The sequence below is a fragment of the Helianthus annuus genome, chromosome 2, assembly GCF_002127325.2.
Source record: "Helianthus annuus cultivar XRQ/B chromosome 2, HanXRQr2.0-SUNRISE, whole genome shotgun sequence".
In the NCBI taxonomy this organism is placed as follows: domain Eukaryota; kingdom Viridiplantae; phylum Streptophyta; class Magnoliopsida; order Asterales; family Asteraceae; genus Helianthus; species Helianthus annuus.
The window spans coordinates 165,460,817-165,478,833 of record NC_035434.2 but is presented as its reverse complement, the minus strand read 5'-3'; the positions used below and the strand labels follow the sequence as shown (position 1 = coordinate 165,478,833).

Here is an 18,017-nt window from a genome sequence, read left to right as displayed (position 1 = left end):
GTGTCTATTGGCCTGAATGTATTATTAACTGTTTGGATTTCAATTCTGATACAATAAGGTAAGGTATAGTGTTATTGTGGTGGTCCAACAAGATCTCTGTTTCGTCATCTTTTCATTTACCGGTTCAGTTGACCGTAAAATTAAAACCCGTTAAGTTGAGTGGCACAATGAAGACACGGTTAGATCGCAGAGCAACCATACTGCCGTTGGACAAATTTTAGTGTTGAAACGAAACCAAGAACCCAATAAAAGTCGTATAATCACTTATAAGTGCGTTATGACCTGTTGCGCCTGGTTGCCTGCCTAGTGCGAGAGCTCCTCCGTTGTGGGTGAACCGGAAACCTGACTCTACAAACCCGAGGAAAGGCTGCACAGCATTACTAGGGGCTTCAAACTGTGATTAAAGGAAGAGATTTGCGATATAAGTATATATAACTAATAATTTTGCAAAAATAAGCAGATACAACACTTTTGAATGTGGTGAGAAACGACTCATCTGAGCTTCTCAAGTGTCTTCCATAAAGATATTAAGGGGTTGTTTGACAACTTCTGATTAGAGGTCTTAACCATTAAGAGGTTTGAACCATTAAGAGTCAGTATCATACGTAACCGTTCAGAGTCAAATGTCTGACCAATTCAGATTGGAGGTTTTAACCATTTAGACTTGGTATAATGCTTAACGTGGGGAATTACCTCTTGTGCTTTTCACTCCCTGTTAAAACTAGACCAGACCACAAAGGTGTGTTCATAAATAAAAGGTAAACAATAAAGATTCATGTCCCAAAATCACAACTAAATTCCAAAATCCAAACTAAAAAAAAATGCTTCACCAAATCCCGAAAAAAAACCAACATATTTGGCCTCTTATCTCAATTTGCATACTTTTCAATTAGGCATTTCGGAATTTCATATTTTCTCGCCTAAAGATTTCACGTGGCGAGTTTCTAGATTGTCCACGTGGGTGACAAAACACGCACCCGTGTGTCCACGTGACCGTCGAATGATCCATGTACTTATGTTGATTTTTGGTACCATTCAACAAATGTTGATTTTTGATGATTTTCCTTTTTTTTAAAGTTTCTTCCATGCTTTGGCGCAAATTCCAACGGAAAAAATAACAGTAAATAAGATTCTAATGTCATATGTGGATCTCCATATGATTTTACAATCTTACAAAATAATAATTAACCATTTAGGTGCTTACACATGTTTTATTATTCTTTTAAATAAATTCTATGAAGGGAAGATAACGTTGTGTATATGTGAAACAACATTATATAAGATCACAAATTCGGTTATCACCAAATTACCAATCACACAAAAGAACAACACTTGGGCCATGGGTAAAGAACATGAGCTCCCTCATGACAATGTTGGTTACAAAAACTTAATCCAAACCAATCCCATGCCGGGCAAGCTCTCCGTTCGGAGGTTCCACCACGTCGAGTTTTGGTGCCACGACGCCACCAACGCTGCCCATCGCTTTTCGTGGGCTCTCGGCATGCCCATTATCGCCAAATCCGATTTGTCCACCGGAAACACAACCCATGCATCTTACCTACTAAGTTCCGGGCAACTCCTCTTCCTCTTCACCGCCCCTTACCCCGCCGCCACCTCCGCCACAGCCACATCCGCCTCCATACCAACCTTCTCCCACGCTGCTTGTCGCGCCTTCACCGCCTCCCATGGACTCGCCGTCCGCTCAATTGCCATTGAGGTGCGTTACAAATACTCATTTTGTCTCGCAATATTATAAAAATAATTTATTTTAAATGCAACTCTGTTTTTAATAAAACTTATTTTAAAAAGTAAAATAAAACAAAACAATGTAAAGTTTTTCTATTTTAAGTATTAGATATTATTAAAAAACTAAACTAATTGCCATTAAAATGTTCAGTTTTCTAGTAGTGAATTTATATTTCAACTTATTTTCTGTAATTAAAAATAAATCTTTCGCTTAACTAGGTCGAAGACGCGGCGTTTGCCTACTCCATCAGCTTGTTGCATGGCGCAAAACCGTCATCACCTCCCGTCACCTTCGGTGAACCCGACAACACCGTCGTTGTAGCCGAGATTCAGCTTTACAACGATGTTGTATTACGTTATATTACCTACACAAAACCTAACATCACAAATATACCATCCACTTTCTTACCCGGATTCCAACCATTCAAAACCAATACCACGTCCCATTACCACCAAAACCTAGGCATTCGTGGTCTTGACCACGTGGCGGTCAACGTCCCAAAACTCGCTCCCGCGGTCCACTACTTAAAATCATTCACCGGATTCCACGAGTTTGCGGAATTCACAGCGAATGAAGTAGGGACAACCGAGAGCGGGTTAAACTCGGTGATCCTGGCCTCCAACAACGAGGCGGTTATACTCGGGATCAACGAGCCGGTCAACGGGTCAAAGAGAAGTCAAATACAAACATTTTTGGATTACAATGACGGTCCTGGAGTTCAACATTTGGCATTGGAGAGTGAAGACATATTCTGGACTTTGAGAGAGATGAAACGGCGGAGCGGTGCTGGCGGGTTTGAGTTTATGCCGCCACCGCCGCCGTCGTACTACCGGAGATTGGAAAAAAGGGTGGGAGATGTGTTGACCGGTGAGCAGATGAAGGAGTGTGAGGAGTTGGGGGTGTTGGTGGATAGAGATCATGAGGGTACTTTGCTTCAAGTTTTCACCAAGCCAGTGGGTGACAGGTATCCGTTCATAAGTTACTTAAGATCCGCTCGTTAAAAATTCGAATCTAGCCGGGCTTGAACGAGCTCAAGCTCAGGCTGGGAGCTAAAAATAAACTTGTATGATAGATGATTTTGAACCCAAGCTTCACTTATCGAGCTCCAGCTAGCTCAATATGCGATGTGAGCCAATTATATGTAGATATAAAATTTATATACTAAATATCTATTTATGTAATAATAATAATAATAATAATAATAATAATAATAATAATAATAATAATAATATATATATATATATATTTTGTTATATATGGAAACCGTAATGAAAAAATATATAGAAATAGTTATAGTGTAAATAAATTAACTAATAAATAGTTATACATGAGCTGAGTTTGAACTTGAAAAAAATACTTACAAGGCAAGTTCAACCTTGAGCTTTCCTAAGTTAAACAAACCAAACTCTAGCCTAGTCTAGCTTATGCTCGGCTCGTTTATGATTAACACACACACACACACATATATATGGGTTGATTAACGTACAATACTCCTTAACGTACGATGCATTTATAAAACTCAAAACCCTAATCACGCGTGTTGAAAACTATAATCACGCATGAACATAATCACGCATATACAAAATCAAAAATCACGCATAGGGTAAAACCCTAATCACGCATGCTATAAAACTAATCACGCATGTTATATTTCAACAGTATACGCAGCGTAGTTTAACACAGATTTTCCGATACACTTTTTCTCTCTCTTTATATATAACACATGACACATATGCATGCATAGTTCCATGCAGATACATTGATAGAAAAGTTTATTGGGTTGGTTGTTTTTTTTTTGAATCACAGGCCAACCATATTCATAGAGGTAATACAGAGAATAGGGTGCATGTTAGCTCACGATAGCGTTAAAGTGCGCCAGAAACCAGGATGCGGTGGCTTCGGAAAAGGAAACATTGCAGAGCTGTTCAAATCTGTGGAGGAGTATGAAAAAACACACGTCATCAACAATTAAATACTTTAATTTGACTTTTATGGTCAAATTTGTTATTTGCCAAATCTCATGCGTATAGATCCAATAACTTGTGCTTTTTTATGTAGTTTACTTCATGTGAATATTGTTTATTTTAACAAATAACTAGCCGCGTTACAGGGCGGGAATTCGGTCAGTATCGATTTGGTTCGTTACGCTATCGGCCTTCGCTATAGCAATCGGAAAAAGAAAACAAAATATAAGGGTCTTGATATACCCAAAAGGACCTTGATACGTGTTTTATATCGATTGAAAACCATAAAAACAATTATTGGTATCGCTTATGGTTATTTCAATATCGATGTCGGTACTCATGTTGTTCGCATGGAATCAATGCGGTTCATCACGGTACTCTACGATACCTACATTTGTATAGCTTATGATACAAAAAAGACAAGAAACTTTATTTTGAATACAAATTTTGATTGAAAACCATAAAAACAATTACGGGTACCAGTTTCGATGATTTCAGTACCCATACTGGTTCCGATGTTGTTCGATTGGAATTGGCTCGGTTCATCACGGTACCACCATACGATACCTGGACGTGTATAGTTTACGATGCAACAAAAACACTCTATTTTGAATACAAAACTATATTGAAATGTCGAGAAAAAAAAAGTAAACAAAATTGCATATTAAGGTTAAAAAAAGTTAACAAATGCATGTTATTAGAGAAAAATCAAATTAAATAGAAATCAAATCGGATAAAGCGTATATAACTGATACATATACCGGTTTGAATACCAATAACGGTGCCAATGTTTTGTTTGAATCAAATCAATTAGTCACGATATCTACGATATCAGCACTCATTATGAGTTACGACTAAAAAGAACACTCTACACTTATTTAACTTTATGCTATTGGTTCGTTTAAATAAATCTCATTACGACAAATAGTATATTTTAATTAAATACATCAGACATTAACCAATTTGATGACATTAATAGAAACAACAATAACTAATATTATTTTAAAATAATTAAATATAATAAAAAATGAATGTACGTGAATTCACTATTCATGGTAGCTTTAAAATAATATGTATAATATAATAATAATAATAATAATAATAATAATAATAATAATAATAATATAATGATATGTTTTATGCGGATTTTGTTTATTTTAATAAATAATGATATTGTAATGTATGTTTTTAGTTATATTAATAAATAATGGTGATATGTAATATATGTTTTTAGCTATATTAACATCATAAAAAGAACTATTTAAGGAATTTATATCACCATTGAAGATACAAGGATTAGGGCCGGAGCCTGTAATCTCAGTTTAGGTCTTGTGTTTAATTGAGGATCAAAACCTACAAAAGAACAAACCGTTAGGTTCGCCGCAGAAATGGGAGGGCCCCTCTGCGACCACCCTCCGGCGTGAGGATAAATATCTGATAGAGAGAGAAAGTAGGACGCAGGTTCCGAAAATCGTACTTGGGTTGTACTTGAATGAGGTATTTATACTGGTCAACTATGATTTTTATGCGGATTTTGTTTATTTTAATAAATAATGATATTGTAATGTAATGTATGTTTTTAGTTATATTAATAAATAATGATGATATGTAATATATGTTTTTAGCTATATTAACATCATAAAAAGAACTATTTAAGGAATTTATATCACCATTGAAGATACAAGGATTAGGGCCGGAGCCTGTAATCTCAGTTTAGGTCTTGTGTTTAATTGAGGATCAAAACCTACAAAAGAACAAACCGTTAGGTTCGCCGCAGAAATGGGAGGGCCCCTCTGCGACCACCCTCCGGCGTGAGGATAAATATCTGATAGAGAGAGAAAGTAGGACGCAGGTTCCGAAAATCGTACTTGGGTTGTACTTGAATGAGGTATTTATACTGGTCAACTATGATGACATCATCCAACTGGACGCACTTATGGGTAGTCCGTCTGCTGGCGATCGGGGGACGAATCTTTCGAGATATGCGTCCCATTATGATTCGGTCCGTCCCTTATGAGGAAGGTCCGTCCTCGGATATGTATCTTCAAGTCCCCGAGTTTATCAAGTGCAGATCTGGACTTGGTGATGTGTATGCATTTGGTACGCCCAAATGGTTAATATTTATATGTTTTAGCATCAAATTTGTATCGACACATGTTACTTTCATGCATTTTTACATGTAGGGTAGCGGTGGAAGATTGCGTGATGGTTCCGGATCATAAACCTATCACATGGAGCTTTACACACATCAAAGGAACTCAAGGAAAGTGATCTAGGCTTGTTTGGAACACCCCGACGTTCACTTTAACATTGAACCAGCGTTTGACAGTGAAGCATGGGCGGTGGGGTTTCTGCCCAGCATTCCATACTCCCAAACCTAGCGTTCCATACTCCGGGTGCAGATACAAAACGGTTTTGTTCGGTTTTGGACAAAAATAAAGTGGTTTTTTTTTTCGGGTTTTTTCATTCATTCTTCACCATTGCAGGCTAGGAGATATCAAGGGACAAGGAATACTCATTCACAAAGTGTTCTAACATCAAGATTGCTCCAATTGCTACCGAAATCACAACATTTCATCATGATAGCAGGGAATGGGTCACCCAAAGTGATCTATTCTACTTGCACGACTTACTTACGGGGGGGGGGGGGGGGGGCAACTTGGCGTAAAGGTTGGCCGCATATCTCGCCGAGTACGCTTTTAAGCGTACCTCTTCCCACATCAGTTGTGGGGCCTTTGCACCCGTCTGGCGAAGCATTTCTTTCGCCTCTTGTCCCCGCAGGTGGCAAGTGGTATGACCCTGACACTCCAGCTTGACAAGGTTGGGAGGGACACAACCCAATCGATGGGTTTGGCTCGCGAGGTCGAGGGAGGGCAGCTGGTTTAGGCGTATGGTGTGGGTGAGGGACCCCGGGGAGAGGGAAGCGAGGGGGAGGGAGGCGATGGAGAGGGAGGCAACGGAGAGGGAAGCGGAGTACATGAGGGGGTTGATCATACTGTCGATTGATCAGAGGTAGTTGCGGATGATTTACAGGGTGATCGCCGGTACGTTCGACGGAGCGTTAGATAGCGTGTGATGCGTCCACCGGGGGTGGATGAGAGACTCGTTCAGGTCAGGTTGAGTCGAGACTCGGTCAGGTCGAGTCGGATGTAGCTGCAGTCATAGGGGATGTACAGTGGATGGTCGAGGCGATTGTGGCTATGCATTCTGGCGCGCCCCTACCTCCACGAGCTGGCGCTGCACCACCACCACCGCCACCGCCATAGCTGCTTATTGTATTTTTTTTTTTTGTTATTTTACGTTTGAAACATTGTAAAAATTTATCTTTTTGTTTGTTTTAGATGTAAAACATTCTAAATATTAATCTTATGTTTAGATGTTAAGTTGTTTGTTTAATAATTGTTGTCGTAGTTTATCATAATCATATCACATATTTATCGTTTTACAAAGTGGAAACTTATTAAACATTATAAATACGTTTAACTACAAACTCGTAACATAATCTGATATATACAACACTATTTTAAAATTTACAAAACTTATTAAACTGTTTTCCGATTGCAACAAAAAATTAACTTTTCTATACATATTTATCTTTTTACAAAGTGGAAACTTATTAAAACATAATAAATATGTTTAACTACAAACTCGTAACATAATCCGATATATACAACACTATTTTAAAATTTACAAAATTTATTAAAAGCTTTCCCGATTGCAACAAAAAATTAACTTTTCTATACGGGCCGTATAACATTATACGGCCCATATACAGATTTCAAAATTAAAAACCCTTGTCAAACATTCGAAGCAAAATTATGCAAATATGTATACGGCCAGTATATAACTATACGTCCCGTATACATATAAAAAAAAATCCATCGCATTAAATTCTGCGTATAAACATTCTATACGGCCCGTATCAGTATATACGACCAGTATACTAATAAGGATGTGAAAATAAGATTGTAGGGGTGTGGAAATAGAACAACCCTTTCACAAATCAAATACCAAATTAGGGCTGTCCAAACTGCTCGACGATCGCTCGAAAAATGCTCGACGATCGCTCGAAAAATGCTCGTTCGATTCCCGCTCAGTTTGTAAATGAGCCAATCGGGTCGGTTCGATTCAAATTCAATCCGAGCATGAGCATAGCTCCGCTCGCTCGTCGATAGCTCGGTTTTGCTCAAATTATTTTTATTAATAATTAATAGGGTAAATTACTTTTTGAGTCCTTGTGTTTTATGGGTTTTAACTAGTTGAGTCAAAAAACAAAAAGTTTAACGACCTGAGTCCCTATAAGCATTTTCTTTAACCATTTGAGTCCAAATTTCTAACTCCATCCACCAAGTTTGTTAACTACAAGGGTAATTTGGTCATTTACACAAAAGTACAAGTCTTATATGCATAAGAGTACAAGGAACGAGTCTTTAATACATAACTATTTTAATATTATATATATTGTTATACCCACACCTGCACAGACACTTCACCACCGCTACCACCACCGCACCACCACTGCACCACCACAGCATAAAGATTGAGATCATCAGATGCCAAAACATGTTTAGATTTGAAGTTCATAATCAAGTACCAAAAACAGTAAAGACTTGCAGTCTGTCATACATAAACCATAAACAGTGTCTCAAAAGTCAAAACAAGAAAACCCATTTGGAATCAACATTCAACATCGCCAACAAAATCTTAAAATCATCGTTTAATTGAAAATCACCAACAAGAACTCATCTCCTTCATCTCCAAAAACAGCAAAATCCCAAGTCAAAACTCAAGGTCAAATCATATAAAAACTAAAGGTAACAGATGGATTCATTTATAACATCTATTGGCACATAACAATACAGATTGTTAGCAGCAAAATCAAACACATATCAATGTAAAAAATTACTTCTGTATGAATTAGTTTCAAACCTTAATCAAATTCATAGAAATAATACAAGAAAAAACTACACAACTTATAAACTTACGCCAAATAACAAACAAATCGTATATATTTTGTACATCTGTATATGTTTGAGTGACCCATTCTTCGCTGCGTATGGAGGCGATGAGCTCTGAAACCGGAACCCAGGTGCGAGCGGGTGCCGGAGTAGCTACAGCGATGATTTCTTGATCCATGTTGGTTGATTTTCGATCTGCAACAGAGATTGAAGTTGTGGGTGATGAAAAGGGGATGAAATTAGGTTAAAAGGAAGCCATTGAAATGGGGATTGAAGATGAAGGAAGTGTGGAGGAGTTGTGGTGGTGACGGTGTAGTGGTGGTGGTGACGGTGGAGATACAACGGTGGTGGGTGTTGTGGTGGAGACGGTGTAGCGGTGGTGGTGATGGTGGAGGTGCAACGGTGGTGGGTGTTGTGGAGGTGCAGCGGTGGTGGTGACGGTGTAGTGGTGGTGGTGACGGTGGAGGTGGAGTGGCGACGGTGGTGTTGATGGTGGAGGTGTGGTGGTGGGATGAAGATGGTTTATGTAGAGAGAGAGAGAGAGAGAGAGAGAGAGAAAGTTCTGGAGGTGGGATGAAGATGGTGTAGAACATGTATATATATTTAATAATAGAATGTTTTTTTTTAATTAAAAAGGGTAATTTGGTCATTTAACAAAAGTTAACAGAATAATTTTAACAGTGTTAGAAATTTAGACTCAAATGGTTAAATAAAATGCTTATAGGGACTCAGGTCGTTAAACTTTTTGTTTTTGGACTCAACTAGTTAAAACTCATAAAACACAAGGACTCAAAAAGTAATTTACCCTAATTAATATATATATATATATATATATATATATATATATATTTATATTATAGATTTTACGGATTAAAAATTCGAAAAAATATAATAGCCAAAAAAAACTAAAAGCCCAAATAACATTCAACCCAACTTAATATTTAATATATAAATCTAAGGTAGCGTTCGTTTCATGGAATGGAATGGAATGCAATGGAATTGGGAAGCTTTTCTTTGTAAAATTGATCTTGGTTTGGGGAGGGAGGAATTTGAAATCCAATGAATTTCTTTAATCAATGAAATTAGTGACTATTTCAACATTCCATTCCATTCCATTCCTTCATTAGAGTGAAGGATTTCTAAGGAATGTTGAAATAGTCACAAATTTCATTAGAGTGAAGGATTTCAAATTCCTCCCTCCCCCAACCAAGATCAATTTTACAAAGAAAAACTTCCTAATTCCATTCCATTCCATGAAACGAACGCTACCTAAGTATATATTCCTAAAAGAGGATTCCACTATTCCGTAATCAGTCTGTATATTCAAATCGCCGCTCTAATCTCTGAATCCGACTCTCACTCTCCGGTCTCCACAGTCACAGTCTCCGACCCTGTAATCTCCGGCTCCGCTCTCTAATATCCGACACACATATCGCGGCTGTCTCTAGTCTTCAATCTTCGGACGGTCTTCAACAGTTCTTTGGACGGTCTTCAATCTCCAGTCTTCAATCTGCAACAAGTGAGTCTAATCTGCTTCTGTTTTTTTAAACATGGTTGGTGATTAGCTGTTGTTTGTCCCAGCTCCTTTCTAGCTTCTTGCTAGTTGGGCCTGGTTGTTTGTTGGTTATGTTAACCAGATTGTTTGTTTCTGTTAACCAGATTGTTTCTGTTTTTTTTTGGTAGGATGTCTTCTTACAAAGAATCAAACGAGAATCCGCTGAACTCACCGGATTCCCTTAAACCCTCACCCACCACCACCACCACCGGAATCCACTGAACTCACCACCACGGAACCACCTTCGTCAACCACCACTACCTCCGTCTCTGACGAAACCGGAAACCTCTCCCTCTCACCCAATCCGTCACAAAACCGTCCTCAGATCCCTATCACATGGCCTTCCGGCGGCACTCTAACCCTAGATTGGGTCACAAACCTCATGTCAACGTTCGACTGGTCCTCTCGCAACCTCCGGCCGTCGGAGATTCCGACGGTGCTGCCGGTGGAAGCGTTCGACGGTTTAATACCGACTGCGTCGAAGATTTTGTATAAGGAGCCGAATTGTGTGCCAATTGAGCCTGATAAGGATGCTAGTGTGGTGGTTGTTGGTGATGTGCATGGGCAGCTGCATGATGTGTTGTTTTTGTTGAAGGATTCTGGATTTCCGTGTGAGAATAGGTTTTATGTGTTCAATGGTGATTATGTTGATAGAGGAGCTTGGGGACTTGAGACATTTCTTCTGTTACTGGCTTGGAAAGTGAGTGATTAAATTTAAATTTTATCTGTTTATGGTTAATTTTGTTATAATTTGGATGTTATGTGTTGTTGTTGTTGTTATGATCTGTTTATGGTTAATTTTCTAGGTATTTATGCCACACAGAGTTTTCCTCCTTCGCGGGAATCACCAATCTAAATACTGTACCTCAGTTTACGGATTTGAAAACGAAGTTTTAGCCAAATATGGCGATAATAATAAAGGAAAACATGTCTATCGTGAGTGTTTGGGGTGTTTCAAAGGACTTCCTCTTGCTTCAATAATAGCAGGGCGTGTGTATACAGCACACGGAGGGGTTTTTCGTAATATACCAGCTGCCTCATCAAAACGGGCTAAAGGAAAAAAGAACCGTAAAGTTATACCGAGCGCAGATTCGGTTCCGTTATCTCTTGGTTCTCTAGAGGAATTATCTAAAACTAGACGAACTGTGCTTAACCCTCCATGGGAAGGCCCAAATCTGATCCCCGGAGATGTTTTATGGTCCGACCCGCCTATGAAACCGGGCCTTTCTCCAAATGATGAAAGAGGTATTGGCCTTTTGTGGGGTCCAGATTGTACCGAAGACTTCCTAAAGAAATCCGGTCTTAAGGTGATGCTATAAATATGTTGTTCATTTTTACGCCATTTATTATTATTATTATTATGCTAACACGACCCGTTTAAATGATCATCATTATTATTATTGCAGTTAATTATTAGGGCTCATGAAGGTCCCGATGCAAGGGAAAAGCGGCCCGGTTTTGGAGGAATGGATGAAGGGTACACGATAGATCATGTGGTACCATCGGGGAAACTGATTACAGTCTTTAGTGCTCCTGATTATCCACAGTTTCAGGTGTGTTTCGGTTTCTGATTATAATTGCTCTACTTAATGCTGCACGTTATGTTTGTTATTGATGCTATACGTTATGTTTGTGACATAGAGCACTAGTGATGGCTTCTAGTCAAACGATTAACCATGCGTTTTTGTGCATCTTTCCTAGCTCTGAACAAACTTGAAACCTTATGTATTTAGTTATAATATAATATCCTTTATAAAAATCCACATTTATTTATCTTAATATTCTTTAAATCAATAAAAAACTTGTACCCAAACACTCTCTTTTGACTTGTCGTCAGGCAACCGAGGAGCGGTACGAAAACAAAGGAGCATACATTGTCCTGAACTCCCCCAACTTCGATACTCCAATCTTTCATAGTTTTGAAGCTAGCATTCCTAGACCCAAGGTATGACCTTTTATTTTTATTTTTTTTAATCATCAGTTAGTTACTTGTAATAAACAGAGGGATTAATACGAAAATCAAATCTTGATCCAGGTGAAGCAGTTACTTGTAATATTTTTTTAATCTTGATACAAAGCCGAGGTACCCGCTTTACGACACGAGCAGTTGTTGTCAGCTCACGTGTCTTGTTTGCGAATTGCGACTCCCGTGGATCAGGATCGATGCACAGCTGGCGCAGTCGCAGCATGTTGTCGCCAAGTATTTGGGTCTCGGTGGGCAGGGTGGTAATCTTGGTGATGATAAGGAGCTTGATCAGTAGTTCATGGTACGAGTAAAAGATTACGAGTTTGTTGTATTGTTATGGTTTGAAAATTGAAACTGATTGATTTTTTTTTATTTGTGTTGTAATGCAGACTCATTATGTTCTGTTGCTTTGTTCTTTTAAAGAGCAACTGCAACAACATGTTGGTGTTCACGCTATGGAAGCTGTTATGGTGTGTTGGGAGATCGAGCAGTCGTTATAGAGCTTGACAGGTTTTGTGGCTTTGTTGGTTTGGATTTCGGTTTGATATTTGTTCATGATGTTGTTTGATGATGATGATGATGATGGTTGAAGTTTGGTTGTTGAAACAGGGGTGTCACCTGGAGAAGGAACGGGTGCGACAATGTCAGATGATGATGATGATGATCAAGTGGACAGTGATGCGAATTTGTTTGATGGGATGGGTTGCAGTTGATCGTGCCAAACAGCTGAATTTGGTTATACAGTTGAATGCTTAGAGGTAACATTTTGAGCTTCTGAGTTTAGCGACTTTTTTAATGCTTTAACAGTTGAATATGGTTATACCTTAGATGCCAATGTTGATACCTCCCATCAAAAAAAAAAAAAAAAAGACCCGACCTGTGTTTAAAAAAGCACGCTTAAAGCGAGCTTTAAGCGTGAAGCGCTGAAGCGCTGGAAACATCGCTTTTTTTGGTCTGAAGCGTTACATTACGTGAAGCGCTATGAAGCGAGTTTTAAGCGCGAAGCGATGATGGTTTGAAGCGACGCTTCAGCCCAATCAGGTCACATTTGGGCCATTTTTTAAGCCCAACAGTCTTTAAATAGGGTTAAATGAGGCCTATTTCTTTACCCTAAGTGTGTTTCGACTTTAATTTATGTTTTAACTATATTTTTTATGTGTTAAGTGTGTTTTTTAATCATGTTTTTGTGTTTGTTATTGATTAACAAGTAGAATAGGCCATATTGATGTGTACAATATATATATATATAGGGTAAGGTTCATGCGAGAACCACCTTATTGCGAGAACCGCGAGAACCAATGTGAACACAACCTAAAATAGCTAAAAAAACCTAAAAAAACCTAACCCCCACCCCCACCCCCCAAAAACCTAAACCCCCCATCCCCCAAGCTAAAATGCTAAAAACTAAACCCCCAAAAAACCTAAAAAATCTAAAAAAATAAAAAAAATCTAAAAAAAATCTAAATTTTTTTTTTATTTTTTTACTATTTTTATGTTCAAATCGCTACTTTTAGTAGCCAAAATTTTTTTTTTTTAAAAAAAAAATTTAAAATTTTTTTTTTTTGGATACTAAAAGTAGCGATTTTTATATAAAAAATAGTAAAAAAATAAAAAAAATTTTTTTTTGAGTATTTTTTAGATTTTTTTAGGTATTACTGTTTGTGTTCACACTGGTTCTCGTGGTTCTCGCAATAAAGGGTGGTTCCTAACGGATCTTTGTCCTATATATATATATATATATATATATATATATAGGGTAGGGATCCTAAGAGAAGTGCACCCTATTTGAGAAACTTGAGAAGCAATCTGGACCACACATTTTCCCTAAGCTTTTCGTAATATACACATATGTATAGTTTAAAACTGACTATATACATATGTGTATAATCCAATATACATATATGTATATAGTCAGTTTTAAACTATACATATGTGTATATTACGAAAAGCTTAGGGAAAATGTGTGGTCCAGAATGCTTCTCAAGTTTCTCAATTAGCTTAGTGCTTCTCACATGATCCTAACCCTATATATATATATATATATATATATATATATATATATATATATATATTGAGCCCTTCGTATACGTGAAGCTCTCGCTTCGCGCTTGAAGCTTCGCTTAAAGCTTTTGGAACCAAAACGCTTCGGAGCGCTTCGCGCTTTTTTAAACCAAGGACCCGACCCGACCTGAAACCTGTTCTGACCCGGACCCGTTCCGACCCGAACCAAAACAACCCTTTTTATAATTGACCCGAACCCGTTTCAACCCATGACCCGACCCGACCCGTTTGCCAGGTCTATGAATAATATCGATTGTTACGACTTCAAACAATATAACCGCATCCAGACACTATTGTTTACAACCCGTTCTATTAAAACTGATGATCTAATTATTCAAGCACCCAATATACATTACTATTTTCCGGGATTTAATTAATAAAAATGCAGGGATACATGGTAGGAAATGGAGTTTCAGATCAAGTGTTTGATGGGAATGCTCATTTCAGATGAACTTTATGAGGTACACTTTAACTTTAGAGGTTAAATATTTTATCATCAACTTTCTTATAAATTTCAAACCCACAACGATATTTGTAAATAAAATTTTGTCATAAAGTTAAAATTTGGTACACAATTTTGATAATTTTTGTCTCTTTGACTTGGAAAGTCAAACTGTATCTTTATGAACAGAGACCGACCTTAAACGCATGGTTTTCTTTGTTCTTAGTTTTATTTATGCCCAAATCAGAGATATTTGAAAGTCAAAGTGGTTGATATCTTGTTTCATCTCACTACAGGAAATACCCGCAATAGCGGCTACCAACTTTGGAAACGAAGATGCTGATGAAGTGGATGATGATACGGATATGATGTAGAATTATGACATTTTATATGTTAAGTAGTTTTATGGCGTGTTGTGAATAAAAATGACCCCGGATGGTGACATTTGTGATGTTTATGCTTATGTAGATTGTGTTTATTTAGTTTTTGTGTGTCGTGAACCCAAAATTGGCAGGTTTAAATATGAAAAACTGGAAAATAAAAAAAATAACATTTTTAGGGGCGACTAGGGCTGTTCAAATTGCTCGACGCTCGACGCTCGTTCGATGCTCGCTCGAAAAATGTTCGAAATTTGCTCGTTCGATTCAGCTCGATTGAAAAAATGCTCGGTTCGGATCGGTTCGGTTTGTAAACGAACCAAGCACAAGCAAAGGTCCGCTCAGTTCGGTTCGGCTCGGTTGGCTCCATCTATTTTTTAATATATATATTTGTGTGTGTATCATTTTTAATGAAATGACTAGAGACCAACATCAACAATGTTTGGTCCAAGATCCAAATAGTGCTCATTTAAGTAATTAGAATTGAAATCCAATACCAATAGTCCATTGTCCAATACTTAAATGTCCATTTGAGTAATTGTTCAAATACTAAAATGTGAAGCGTCGATCAATACTCAAGTATCAACCCGCCATTCGATTCAGAAGTACACGACCCTAACAAAAACCCCCTATTGGCCATCGTTATTCGATTTCTCCATCTCCACTCGCCAAGATGGCAACTCACTAGGGTTTTGCTTTTCAATCGGTTCATTCATTTTCAAACTTCCAATAAAACAAGGGTATGTTTCAATCGGCCGACAATTTATCTTCCCGCTTAGCTAATCTCGATAGAACTAGTTGAGTGTTTTTGTATTCCTTATTATTTGTTAAATTTTTACTTGTGTTCTATTGGGCACAACATCAGGGACGAAAACTACACTTTATTCTAATAACTAGCACTCTCATTGGTACTTTCTTGTTTGTTCTGCGACGCTCGATACTCGCTCGACGATGCTCGGATCGAAAGACGCTCGCTCGAGTTTGGCTCAGTTGAAAAAACGCTCGGTTCGGTTCGGATCGGTTTGTAAACGAACCGAGCATGAGCCAAGGTCTGATCGGTTCGGTTCGGCTCGTGAACAGCCCTAGGGGCGACAAAATCGTCGCTATTGAGTTAGACCATTAGCGACGATATATTAGCAGCGACATCTCTCGCCGCTATTGAGTCAACCCTAATTACCAATAGCGGCGACATAAGGGGGCTTTAGCAGTGACATATGTCGCCCCTATTGCCCCGTTTTCTTGTAATGTTATGGCTCGATTCGACTCGCGCACAAACCAAGGTGTTTATCAAATTCCCCTTAGATGTAGCGGAATACAAAAATATAAAGACTTTACGTAATCAGTTTAAACTTTTTTTTTATAAGAAAACACAGATTCAACAAATAATTACTTTAGACTTCTTTCTTTGATCGCCATCACTTATAAAATAATTACACGTATTCAAAAACTATAACAAATGTTAAACCCTTGAATAACTATTTACACAACAAGTATATTATAGGAATCCATTACAAGATAAACATGAAATTATACAAGAGTGTATCTTTCTCAAAAACTTCTAATCTTGAATGAATCATCACAACTAACTCTCTGAATTGCGTTAAAACTTATATTCAAAACCTCTTTCCACCACGACGGAGGGAGCATTGCTACCACATGGTAAGTCTTCCTGCTCTCTTATTCTGATTTTCGGTACTTTTACTTGTTGACCAATTTGACAAGTCTTTCTAGTCGACCAAACACCACCATTTGACTTCCTTTTAGTTGATGTGGTCTTTCCCTTTGAAACATCAGCTTTGGCTGTGGTAACCATGGCACATATAGACCACTTCCGTCTCTAGTTTATCTTTTGCTTCTATAACCAAGCTATGTAGGTCTTGAAGAAGCCTTTATGTGCCGTTGAGATGCTTAACAACAGTCAGCTGCTTCTTCCAATACCTAGAAACAATACATAAAGTGTAAGAAATTAAATCCACATTTAACTCAAATCGAGAAAACCATATTTCACTGCATTTTAAATTTAAATACAGAAAACTCAAGTAGCTTTATGCACATTAAAGAAATGTCTGACGAGCCATTGAGCCGTAAGTAAAAGGATTGTAATTTCCACATCAAGAAAAGAAGTTAGAATGATCATTCCACGTCAATGTCAAGGAGGACTCACCCAAGTATCCCAGAGCCATCGAGCCGCATCGCTTGGCCAAGATTAACCACTCCGACCTTTCGCCGTTGGAGGGCACACTCAACGTGGCAAGATGACCCACATGAACCTGAAAGAAGATAGTATGTATCGTTATGATCGATATAAGCGTGGACATTAAAATAAGGTCGAATAGAAAATACATCTTACAAGTTTCAGTTACCTGTACCACCTATGAACTGTCAACATGTTAACAACATTTAACACAAATTCTTCTTCAGAAGATCCCTGCATCAGGTATCGGTCAGTATAATTAACAACTCAAAACCATACAAACGAAGTATTAAAGAGCAGATCGATACCACTGGATCCTAACGCTACTTTCGTCCAGCATTGGAACAGAAGCGATGCCCAGTGGATCGATAACTAGGGTTTATGGACAGTGGATAGATGCGGCGCTGTAGTTTATCTGCGTTTGATAAGAACAAAGTGGAGAATTAGGGTTTGATTTATAATGGTGGGTTCATGTCATATTTTCACTTTAACCCCTCATGTTTACACTCTTTGCTATCTATTAATTGACCCCTTTACCCTTTCATTTTGTATGTTTATTTGTGTAAGACTAAATTATTTAGTTGTGCAAAGTGTCCAGTTTCTTGTTCTAGATTGCATAGCCAAATTTGGAGCTTTTCGATGTTGTTATGATTTTCTCGTACATTTTAGTACGAGAGTAATCTCTCCATGATGTGCTTCGATGTAGCAATAATCTAATCTTAGATGTTCTTGTAAAATATGAAAACATTTAAA

General features: G+C 37.9%; 2 protein-coding genes and 1 long non-coding RNA gene across 3 annotated transcripts; 2 read left to right on the top strand and 1 right to left on the bottom strand.

Annotated features, from left to right (window-relative positions):
• The first annotated feature begins 1,325 nt into the window (after positions 1–1,325).
• On the top strand, positions 1,326–3,809 carry LOC110926910 (4-hydroxyphenylpyruvate dioxygenase). The gene is made up of 3 exons (XM_022170540.2): positions 1,326–1,717; positions 1,966–2,711; positions 3,554–3,809. The coding sequence occupies exons 1-3, from the start codon at positions 1,340–1,342 to the stop codon at positions 3,717–3,719; spliced, it is 1,290 nt and encodes a 429-aa protein (XP_022026232.1). The 5' UTR covers positions 1,326–1,339; the 3' UTR covers positions 3,720–3,809.
• A 6,408-nt stretch (positions 3,810–10,217) lies between these two features.
• On the top strand, positions 10,218–15,105 carry LOC110899751 (serine/threonine-protein phosphatase 7). The gene is made up of 9 exons (XM_022146641.2): positions 10,218–10,924; positions 11,031–11,531; positions 11,631–11,777; positions 12,062–12,169; positions 12,260–12,491; positions 12,580–12,700; positions 12,800–12,948; positions 14,640–14,712; positions 14,990–15,105. The coding sequence occupies exons 1-5, from the start codon at positions 10,607–10,609 to the stop codon at positions 12,287–12,289; spliced, it is 1,104 nt and encodes a 367-aa protein (XP_022002333.2). The 5' UTR covers positions 10,218–10,606; the 3' UTR covers positions 12,290–12,491; positions 12,580–12,700; positions 12,800–12,948; positions 14,640–14,712; positions 14,990–15,105.
• Positions 15,106–16,507: 1,402 nt separating this feature from the next.
• LOC110926906 lies at positions 16,508–17,681 on the bottom strand. The gene is made up of 4 exons (XR_002585431.2): positions 17,573–17,681; positions 17,434–17,498; positions 17,235–17,340; positions 16,508–17,008 (listed from the first exon to the last, which is right to left on the bottom strand). It is a non-coding gene; the product is annotated as an uncharacterized LOC110926906 (long non-coding RNA).
• Between the last annotated feature and the right edge of the window lie 336 nt (positions 17,682–18,017).

Coding starts and splice junctions, on each gene's coding strand:
- LOC110926910 (XM_022170540.2), top strand. CDS start 1,340: ATGGGTAAAGAACATGAGCTCCCTCATGACAATGTTGGTTACAAAAAC. Junction 1,718..1,965: donor TCCGCTCAATTGCCATTGAG/GTGCGTTACAAA, acceptor TCGCTTAACTAG/GTCGAAGACGCGGCGTTTGC. Junction 2,712..3,553: donor ACCAAGCCAGTGGGTGACAG/GTATCCGTTCAT, acceptor TTTGAATCACAG/GCCAACCATATTCATAGAGG.
- LOC110899751 (XM_022146641.2), top strand. CDS start 10,607: ATGTCAACGTTCGACTGGTCCTCTCGCAACCTCCGGCCGTCGGAGATT. Junction 11,532..11,630: donor TAAAGAAATCCGGTCTTAAG/GTGATGCTATAA, acceptor TTATTATTGCAG/TTAATTATTAGGGCTCATGA. Junction 12,170..12,259: donor CTAGCATTCCTAGACCCAAG/GTATGACCTTTT, acceptor ATCTTGATCCAG/GTGAAGCAGTTACTTGTAAT.